This window comes from Carassius auratus, chromosome 40 (genome assembly GCF_003368295.1).
Source record: "Carassius auratus strain Wakin chromosome 40, ASM336829v1, whole genome shotgun sequence".
NCBI classification, from domain to species: domain Eukaryota; kingdom Metazoa; phylum Chordata; class Actinopteri; order Cypriniformes; family Cyprinidae; genus Carassius; species Carassius auratus.
The window spans coordinates 16,462,181-16,472,870 of NC_039282.1; the positions used below are offsets into that span (position 1 = coordinate 16,462,181).

At 35.6% G+C, this 10,690-nt stretch overlaps 1 protein-coding gene across 2 annotated transcripts; it reads right to left on the reverse strand.

Moving 5' to 3' along the window:
* Positions 1 to 178: 178 nt before the first annotated feature.
* On the reverse strand, positions 179 to 10,690 carry LOC113058721 (inward rectifier potassium channel 13-like). 2 transcript variants are annotated; one of them, XM_026226884.1, is made up of 5 exons: positions 10,604 to 10,690; positions 10,450 to 10,505; positions 8,515 to 8,653; positions 3,607 to 4,120; positions 179 to 1,779 (listed from the first exon to the last, which is right to left on the reverse strand). In XM_026226884.1, the coding sequence occupies exons 4-5, from the start codon at positions 4,088 to 4,090 to the stop codon at positions 1,181 to 1,183; spliced, it is 1,083 nt and encodes a 360-aa protein (XP_026082669.1). In that variant the 5' UTR covers positions 4,091 to 4,120; positions 8,515 to 8,653; positions 10,450 to 10,505; positions 10,604 to 10,690; the 3' UTR covers positions 179 to 1,180. The 2 variants fall into 2 exon arrangements, with proteins under 2 accessions (XP_026082669.1, XP_026082670.1); XM_026226885.1 differs by lacking the exon at positions 10,450 to 10,505 and having other exon boundaries at positions 10,604 to 10,619.

Consider the following 10,690-nt stretch of genomic DNA (forward strand, 5'->3'; position numbering starts at 1 on the left):
CATGTAATCTGGATTATGTGATGTAACAAAATGTAATGTAATTACTTGTAATTAGAATGTTACATTATAAAATGCTCATAATCAGATTACAGTTACTTTTTTATAGATAACATTATAACATATTATTCACACAATGGCAGTAAATTATTCATAATTTGTTTGCCATTATTATTCTCTCTCTCTCTCTCTCTCTCTCTCTCTCTATCGTTTTCATTTTTAAAATTCTACTTTTTTCATGCATTTGGAAAGTTATGGCGTTATTTCCCTGTCAAATGTCGAGAGCGCATAATTGTAGCGCGAAAGTACATTAATATGATGCGCGAGCGTGAATCTCTCTGCTCGCGCGCGGAATATAATGTGCACGAGCGCGAATCTCTCTGCTCGCGCGCGGAATATAATGTGCACGAGCGCGAATCTCTCTGCTCGCGCGCGGAATATAATGTTCTTATAATGGAATCTTTCGAGGGAGAGATTCGCGTTCCCGCACCAAATTAATGTACTTTCGCGCTACAATTATGCGCTCTCGACATTTGAAAGGGAAATAACGCCATAGAAAGTCTTCCTGCTTTTTATCAATTCACAACCCCCCTGTAGTTCATTCATGAATCTCTAGCATAATGTTATGTTTTATACACTTCATGGATGGAATATATTTTAAATCAAAGTAATCCAAAAGTAGTCAGAATACATTACCTAATATGTGTGATCCAATAGTTTGTGTTGTTCACTATCATTTCCATCATGTAATTTGTAATCAGTAACATATTATAATTTGTAAGTAATCTACCCAGCAGCATGCAGTGCTTTAATAATTCATATTTAAAAAACGAGCCCTTGACTCAGATACAGACAGGGTTTGCAGTGACTATGTCCAGGCGCTGAATAAATGAGAGCTCAAACTTGGTTTTGTGCTGTCAGTGGATTCAGGATGAAGGTGGTCAGTTACAATCATAAAACATTGGAGATTCCTCTTATTGCCATATGAAAACAATATCTCAATCAGCCGTCACTCATCTGTGTTGCTCTGGAAAACACAAATGTGTCCGTAGCAGCAAAAATGGTTTTGATTGGTTACTAACAGGACGGGGTGTCTTTTGGGATTAAAAAGTCATAATCTGGAGGTTGTGTTGTGAAATGAAATGGCTGTTTCATGATTGGAGAATTCTTATGAAATCATACACTACTCCACCCGTTCACTGCCTTCTCCGTTATTCTGGACCACCACATGCTCTTTCTCCAGTGCATCTCTGGTGTGTGTGTTTGGGAGCGTGAGTGGACAGGGCTGCGTGTCAAAATAGCGCATGCTTTTGGCTTTGCTCTGGCCTTTTCCGTGCTGAGACGTCACCTTGGTGAAGCAGCTGCCGTACTGGATCTCGTCATGCAGGTAGGACGTCCTCTTGTGGTACCCAGAGCCTGTGCTCTCCTGAGAAGCGGTGAGGAACACCACCAACTCGAAGTGTTTGGTGTTTGGGGCATTGTTTAGAGGGCTGGATGGTGTTAGAGGGTGATAAAAAGTCAGAGGTGACAGGAAAAGGGGGCAAGGTCGTGACCCCAGGTTATCGACACTGAATTCAATCGCGGTTTGGTGGAGTTCGTGATCGTCATGTTCTTCGTAGAGAACGGCGCTCACACACACATCCACCAGCGGCCGTGGAAGCAGGTTACAGACACGGAACATTAAGCAACGTTGACCTCTGACCTCACACACTACGGCCTGAGGACTGAACAGGATCCCACCGCAGTGCTTCTGAGGCCGGGAGAACTTAGCCACGAATGCACCTGAGCAGGGGGGAAGACAGAATTAAATAATATTTAACAAAGTAAATAGACTGCAAAATAAATATTGATAATAATAACAATAGAAGATTTATACTTTTTTATTTTTCATCTGGACAAACTTTGGCACAAATGCACATAAGAGGATGAAATGATGAAAAAGGAAATTAAATGAAGCTTAATAAAACTGCTAATCATTTAACAATTAATGATGATAATAATAGTATTAATAGAACATGTGTATACAATAATAATAATAAGGTAAGTAAGGTAAAAAAGGTTAAAAGGGTAAATAAATAAAAACTGAAACTGAATTTAAGGATTTAAAATGTAAACAATGTATAATAAATAATTCAAGAAATAAAGGTTTTTAAAAGTTCTTTACAGACATAGATTTATTTGAAATGTCATTAGATTTTTTTCTAAATAAACAATATATAAAAAAAAACTAAATTTTATTAAACTGCATTTATTTGTTACCATTATCTGAATTGTGTTTCAGTGAATTCCCCTTCCTTTATTTACAGTTCAACTTCTTGTTCACAATCATAATTCTTGCCCAATCCTGGTCAAAAACACTCAAAGTACCCATTTAGTTTACAGGAGCAGTCAACCCCTGCTGGTAGAATTTGTAACTACATTTTTATTTTCTATGCTGACAGTATATATATATATATATATATATATATATATATATATATATATATATATATATATATATATATATATATATATATATATATATATATATATGTGTGTGATATGTATGTAAGCAAATGTTTCATTATATTATAATAAATGTTTGTAAATGGACTTTCCTTCTGTCTGTTGTCTTTGGTATCAAAGCACAGGATAGTTACTCAAGCAGGGTGATTAGTCACATGACATCTGCGGCTCAGCTGATTGTCTTATGTGTGTTGCATTTGAGCCAAGATGGCAGCATGCAGATTGTGCAAGTGTCCCCTGGGCCGCCAGTGATAAACTGCCATCAAAATGAACAGGAATGGTATCTCCAGGTTTTACTGTGAACCTCAATAATATTTCTATCTTGGAAAGTTCATTTGTCAGTTCACTTACAGTATTTGTGTTTATGGGTGGCTCTAAAACTAAACTAAAAATCTAAAGTAGGATCAAGTGCATACTGTTACATCCATTTATATTTTCTAGTTCAATAGCAGGACATCTACAAGCCCTTTTGCATTTCCTCTGAGGACTTCAGTAGCAGCACTGTCTTCTACAAAGCCAGATTTGTGATGCGTTTACATTTACCCTGTACTGTAGTTCAGAGGCAGTGTACTCGTGATAGGTTTTATTTCAAATATACCCATAAAAGAGTCTTTTACTGGTGCTCTCCTAAAAGCATGGGAACTCAGTCCCATGACTGACTCTACATATATCTGAAGTCCTCATCTATAGGTCATTGTGAGATTTATGTTTTTTTTTTTTTTTCATTTCTGTCAGAATGTTGAATGTAGAACAAATAGAATAGAAAGGAACTGAAAGAACAAAACTGCAAATAGAAAAATTTTGTAAAGCAATAAAATTAATAAAAAATGATAACTTGTTTAATTTGTTATTGTGTAATAATTTTTTGTTTAAAAAAGTAGGTTTGACAAGACAAATGATAAACAAATTATAATAAGAGTTATTGTAAAAGTTTTTTTAATGCAGCCTTGATTTTTTCTTATTATGCAGGTGCTTGTCGATTAAGCTAATATAATATTCCAGTAAATAAAAAACTAATTTAAAATCCTAATTTCCAAGGAGAGTTAAATCTCTTACATAGTCATCATGCAGATTTCTAGAGTGAAGAAGAAGACTGTGGTGTACCAGTGATGAAGGCCTCCAGCATGAGTCCCAGCAGCATCTGCAGGGCGAGCAGGGCTATGGCGGTCGGACAGTCAGCGTTGGGGTACATGGTGCCGTACCCGATGGTCAACTGTGTCTCGAGAGCAAAAGAGAAGGCGGCGGTGAAGCCCGTCACGTGTTTGACACACAGCACGTGGCCGGGTGGTGGGGAGTCATGGTCGAGCACGTCCAGGTCTCCGTTGACACGGGCGAGCAGGTACCACAACACCGCAAACAGCAGCCAGTGAAGCAGGAAGGAACCGCAGAACGCCAGCACCACCCATCTCCAGCGCAGTGCCAGCCACGTCCCCCACATGTCCCGCATGGCCCCAAACCATGTCTCTCTGGAGCCCGGGGCATTGCCTTGCGTCAGGCTCCGTCCGTCCTTACTGACCAGCCGCTGACGCTGAGGTTTGGCCATCAGGGCACAGGACACGGCCTTTTGGTCGCTGGTGGTGCTTGTCATGGTGATGGAAAGTTGGCAAGTGGTTGACACCTGGAAAAATTAGCAAAGACCACCTGATATCAGTTACACATGCTGCATTTCTGCACTTTTGCGTATGAAGATCTGATGTTTGTAAAGGGAAAGTTCACTTCTTCTAATGAAATATATAAAAATGAAATTTCAATCACTTGTCAACATACACACACACACACACACACACACACACACTATTGTGATGTTTTTATCAGCTATTTAGACTCTCATTCTGATGGCACCCATTCACTGCAGAGGATCCACTGGTGAATAAGTGATGTAATGCACATTTTTTAAAATCTAAAAATGGTGCCAGATTTGATGTAATTAAGAGAAATTTTCTGTAATTGGAATAAAGCTGAAATAATATGATATAAACAATAGATTAAAATCATAATCTTACAATTTAAACCTCAGAAATGTAAATGAAAATTAGAACTGTTGCCTAAGCAAATAACAGAAATGACTAAACTAACCAAAATTACTAAACCTGAAATTAAAGCTGAAAAGTGATGACAAAAACATTGTTGAAGTAATAAAAAATTAAACCTATAAAGAAATATATATAAACTAAATGACCAAAGCACACAACAAAATTAAAAGGAAACTGATAGAAAAAGATAATTTGAAATATTACTAAATCTTTTGATAGTATACATAAATAATATTACACTCACTAAAAGGTATTGTATTGCTTCAGGAGACTTGAAATAGTGCCCAAGTTATGTATTAACACAATAACTACTTGTATGGTGATTTCTTTCCTTTTTTGGCACTTGAAAGCTGTCAAAATATAAAACGTTTCTCTCTTTGGGTTTGGAACTACATTAAGGATGACGGCGTCAGATTTTCGGGTGAACTATTCCTTTGACATTAAACCAGCAGTATGAACATTAGTCACCAGTGTTATTATTACTGCGAGAGATGTGTAGTGTGTGTACTTCTGCACTGATGTGACTTAATTAGTGATGTTTCTCAGTGGGGTGTGTGTGTGGAAAAGACAGCCGGAATGTGTGTTTAATCCACTCTTTTTTTTTTGAGCTCTCTCTCTACCAAACGACTGCAAGTAGTTAGTCTGACACTAAAAAGCAAAGCACTGAAATAATAATAAAAAGAAAAAAGGAATGTTTTTTTTTTCCAATGTGTCACGCTGCTTAATGATATTAGATTGTGTGCTAGAGAACATGAGAAAGAATAATGTACCAGCCCCTTGTATAACAAGTTAAATGTGTCTGTAAATATTATGCTGGTGCAGTAAATGAAAGTGCCTGAGGATGTTTGGAGGCCAACACTTCAGGTTAAACTGTAAATAAGAGGAGAGTGTCACATTTTCATTTAACAAATGTTAACTTGCCCTCTGGCTTCTCTCCTGGTGAGGAGAGGGAATGTTTTCCTCATGCCTGAAGATGAGTGAGCTTTGCTTTCAATCTTTACAAATTGTGCCCTGACCTTGATCCCCATCTGAGGTTAAAATGGGATTTCTGGGTTTTTCTGGTGAACTTAGACAAAATATGACATGATTGTTTCAATGTAGAATGCATTTTGCCATATTACTACATAAATATATTTACTGAAAAAAAAAAAAAAAAAAAAAAAAAAAAAAAAAATATATATATATATATATATATATATATATATATATATATATATATATAGCTCAAAAAAACACACACAAAAAAAGATAATTATGCTTACCAAGGATATATTTAGGCAAAAATATGGCAATTGTAGCGTAAAAAAATTATATTTAAATGTATTTTAAAACGTAATTTATTCTAGTGATGGCAAATTTCTAAATTTCTTTCAGTGTCACATGATCCTTCAGAAATCATTTTAATATGTAGATTTAGTGCCCAAAATATTTCTTATTATGTTTAAAACAGTTCTGATTCTTCATATGTTTATGGTAACTGTATCCATTACAACTCTGATATATAGAATAGATAGCTGTAGTAATTTTAGGACTGAAAAGTAGACTTTCAAATTTCTAGTTTATTTTTTTCATTTATGATTTTCATTAAAATTTTTAAGATTTCAAGTTTAAGTTTTTACGTAATGTTTGTTTATTTCAGTTGGATTTGAATTACCAAATTATACCAAATATATATATACAGAAACTTGCAATGCATGAATTGGTCTGGGTTCAAAGCGTAATTGTAAAACTTTTAATAAAGTATGTATTTATTTAATTACTGTTTCTGCCTGTATAGTTGATACATTCAGTTAATGTCTATCAGAAATGAGGACACATTTATTGCGAATGTTACTGTATATAATTCTATCATAATTTGTTTTTAATTCTTCAATGAGAGTTAACACCACCCTAGGATCATTCTGGCCCAATATACCCCCTGGTCCCTGAAGTGCACATTCGATTAGACAAGAACATGAACGTTTTCTATCTTAACCTAAACTTCATGAGAGAATCCATCACATGATAAATCACAGTAGACCATAGCTGTGTGTGTGTTTCCGGCGCATGTAATTCATGTGATCGGATCCGCCACGGGGCGATTAAAACACACGTCTCTTTATGTGTCTGGTTCCATGGATCCACTTCTAGTGAGTCTAGTGTAGCACATTCTGCACATCTGATGCTATGGCTCCACACGTATAAATGCCATTCATTTACACAAACCCTTTGCAGACAGAGCATGAGTCATTGCCACATAACCATTGTTGCTTGTCTTCACACAAGGTTTCATTAGCTTATGAATGATGGGCTTTCAGATGATGGCATGACCCTGGTCATATTTTTTTGTTGTTGTTGTTTTTTTACACATGCATTCTTTCATTCTTTTTTTTATACACTGCAAAAACATTTTTTTATCTTATTTTTCTAACATTCAGAAATATCCTAAATCAAGGCATAATTATTTGAAAAGGAAAATGGTATTTCAGTTTGTTGTGATTTCTAGGATACAAATTGTTTAATTATTTAAAAATCTAATAATGTATTTTGAATAAATCTAGCTAAGAGCATCATTTTCTTTGCATTTCAGGATGTGTTCTTTATTTTCTTTTATTTCTTTTTCCCCTTTCATCAGTCATATCTTTGATTGACATCTTGCAATTATTAAGCTACCTCAATGACTTCTCACCTTGTGATTGCTTTCTTCAACACATGAGAAACAATAGCAAAACAATGAGTAGCTGATTCCTGGATATAAGATTAACCCCGACCTTTGTGTGTGTGTCTGTGTGTGTGTGTGTGTGTGTGTGAGAGAGAGAGAGAGAGAGGTTGAGATGGTGCTGTCAGTTACTGTAAGCACTGTATCTGAACTTTAGCACATGTCGTGCATGGTTTACTTGTGTGAACTTCAAGCTGAATGAGAATGGAAAAAATGTGTCTTGTTTCGGTGATTTTAGTTACGAGTTTAACCAGAGATTTGGTCTGATTAAATCTGAGTGATTCTCCACTGCACACAGTTCAATGTGTCAGAGTGCAAATGAGTCTGGTGTGCTCATGGGTAAATGATTATTTCAAGTGTGTGTGTGTGTGTGTGTGTGTGTGTGTGTGTGTGTGTGTGTGTGTGTGTGTGTGTGTGTGTGTGTGTGTGTGTGTGTGTGTGTGTGTGTGTGTGAAAGAGGGAGAAGAGAAAGAGAGAGATATGGATATTTTAAAGACAGTTACCCTAAAATGTACATTTGAAATACAACATATATATAATACGACATATAAAACATATATATAATGTTAAGAGTCCTTGCCACATTTTGTAAAAAAGGGTCTGAATCTGATCCAAAATGACTAAAAGCATCATAAAATTACTATAAAAGTAGTCTATATTACTCATACACTCTATTCATAGTCATATGATAGCTTTGTGTGAGAAATAGAGCATCATTTAAAAGTTTATTTTTGCTACAGGGCAAAGATGCTTGATGTCAAATTACAATGTTATATATTTGGTTTCCGTTTCATAGCTTTGGCAAAAGGGAAGACCTACATTACAATCTGTATACGGCTGATTTTATAATGCTATTTTTATTATTTTTAAGTTTGACAGATCCGGTCCTCATTGCATTGCATTGGTTTCTGGTCTGGAATATTATTATTATTATTTTTTATCACCTCTGGTGTTCAGGTAAAATAAATAAATAAATAAATAACTCATTTTTAGGAATGACATTAAAGTCAGTAGCTTTTGACTATTTTTTGGGGATGGGGGGGTAGATGTCACGAAATCCTTTATGAATAAACAATTATTCATAAAAACACACACACAAACACTGCCCTGTGAAGATGTGGATGCTGATTTGCTTTTAATAGAGAGTTTGTCTGCTGAGACTGTGATTAGTCATGGTCAACCAAGGTAAAATTTCTTCTATTTTTCTCTTCCAGCTGTAAGTCTTATCTAATCATTTCTCTAACAGAGCATAAAACTCACACACACACCAGTTTTACTCACCAATTCTCTCTCTTCGGGGTTAAATAGGGATTCCTCAGTGTTTTTCGACAGTGTCAAACCTTTAGAGATGTTCAAGCAGGATCTAGAACTTGAGGAACCGTAGATCCTCGGCCGGAGTGTAAAACCAATCCAGATCCTTCTGTAGGAGACACCAAAGAGTCAAACGCACTGATGAACTCCAACAAACACACACTCAATGAAGAGAGCCGGCCCTGAAACTCATTGGTCACATTACTCAGCATGTGGCCAATTAGGAGTGCTTGAGAGAGGAGGAGAACACCTAGAGTCACTTCTGTGTGTGTGTGTTTGTTTGCGTGTGTGTGTGATGAAAGGAACAGTACAGTAATTGTCTTTCTAACCCATCTTTATGAAGCTGCTTTAACAGATGAGTTTCTCCCAATCTAAACTTTTCATTCGGGTAAGGAGTGAAATCAGATTTTGTCCTGTTTTTGTTGGTCAGCGTGAGAGTTTCTGCATGAGTGCCTGTGTTAATGCTTACATAATATCGCTCATTTGCAGGAAAGGGTCACACTTTTCACATTGCTGATGAGTTGGATGGCCTTGTGATCATATTTAATTGTCCACTGCAGAGAAAACTATTTCTGATTTAGTTTTTTCTTCTTCTTTTCCAGGAAAAATATTTATGATTTGTTTAATCAAGGCAAAATTACTATAGAAGCAAAACGACATAAAATAAAATAAAATCTTGTTTTCTGCAAAATGTATTAAAAGCTAGTGTGTTTATGCTTAAAACAATAAGGTTAGACAAATATACATCATCCAAAGGGAAAACAAGAATATTTTTCCCAATCTCTAGTTTTATTTATTTATTTATTTTAAACAATATTTAATATATTGAGCTATTTTGCTTATCAATTAAATATGCCTTGATCCAAGAATGTTTCAATGTTTGTACTGTAAAACAAGACAAAAATACTGTAAGATTTTAATTTTTTTTTTTAATTTTTTTTTTTGCAGTGTTGTTGCTCATTTATTCTTAAGATACTCTAATGTAAGTATCAACTTTCTCTCAGATATTTTTTCTAATTGCATTGCTTGCACAGCTCAGATCATTTGGTTTAGTTAGAAACGTTTTACAAGCAATGTATAAGTTCATACTGGGATCTCTGACTTCTGATTGCAGACAGACCTGAGCACAGTGTGAGACATTGTTTTTTATCTTTTCTGAAACTCTAAATGACTCAAAATGTGACTTTACTGGGCTCCTTTTCCTCAGGAGTAAAATATGAGAAGCTCCAAAGTCTGTCTTTAATCTCAGTGCTTTCTAGGAGAAAGAATTGAGAAATTCAAGATTTGTGCAAGACCACACTTGTACAATTTAGCACTGGTAAGTAACCACACACAATAAATGTTGCTCTTTACTTAAAAAGCCACTAAAATGCCAATAAATGATATTTCTGGAGGTGATGTGAAGCTAACTTGAAAATTTCCAAATAAAAATTGCCTGTGGGAAACTGTAGTGTTGTAACAGGGCCATCTTATCTAAATGAGAGCTCCACACAAAAGTATATCAACATAAAAATATCAACAAATAAAATATTTTTATGGCAGTTTATGAACATTTTCCCGTGGGGCAAAACAAGCTCATCATTTTCGGTGAGTTGCTTTTTGAATACAGAATGGTTGCATCACACAGCCAATGGCCTCAGTTTATTGTAATGATAAGGAATCTGAAGGTCTTCCCTGTGAACTAGATAGCAGATAACAGCTAGCTAACTTTTGTATGTTGCCACAGAGCAAACATTGTTTATTTACAATCATTTGGTGAGGTGAATATACCAATCATATATTTATGTATAAATGACTTCTTTCTCCAACATTTACTCATGATTAAAGGGATGCTCCACTCAAAAGATCTGTCATAATTTAATCACTCTCATCACTCTCAATCACTCTCAAACCTCTGTGATTTACTTTCTTCTGTAGAACAACACTTGAGAAGTGTGAAGATCGTTTGACCGGTTGTCTTCCTTGAAAGTGTCAGTCATACAAAAGACATAAGGGTAAGTGAAAGATATTTACTAATAAAACGAACTGAAATTGCAGAAAAAGATCCTGTTTAACATACCTTGTGTTGCCTCCTCGAGCATCAGTGCCGGTTCAGAGCCTTTGTGAAAGTTGTGCAGTCTCTCAATAGTCCTGAGGCCAAGCTGGG

What these genes read in the sequence shown, in the direction of transcription:
- LOC113058721 (XM_026226884.1), bottom strand. Translation starts at nt 4,090, where the DNA reads ATGACAAGCACCACCAGCGACCAAAAGGCCGTGTCCTGTGCCCTGATG. An exon ending in GCTGGAGGCCTTCATCACTG is followed by an intron (nt 1,780 to 3,606) that starts GTACACCACAGT and finishes CCCCCTGCTCAG; the next exon opens with GTGCATTCGTGGCTAAGTTC.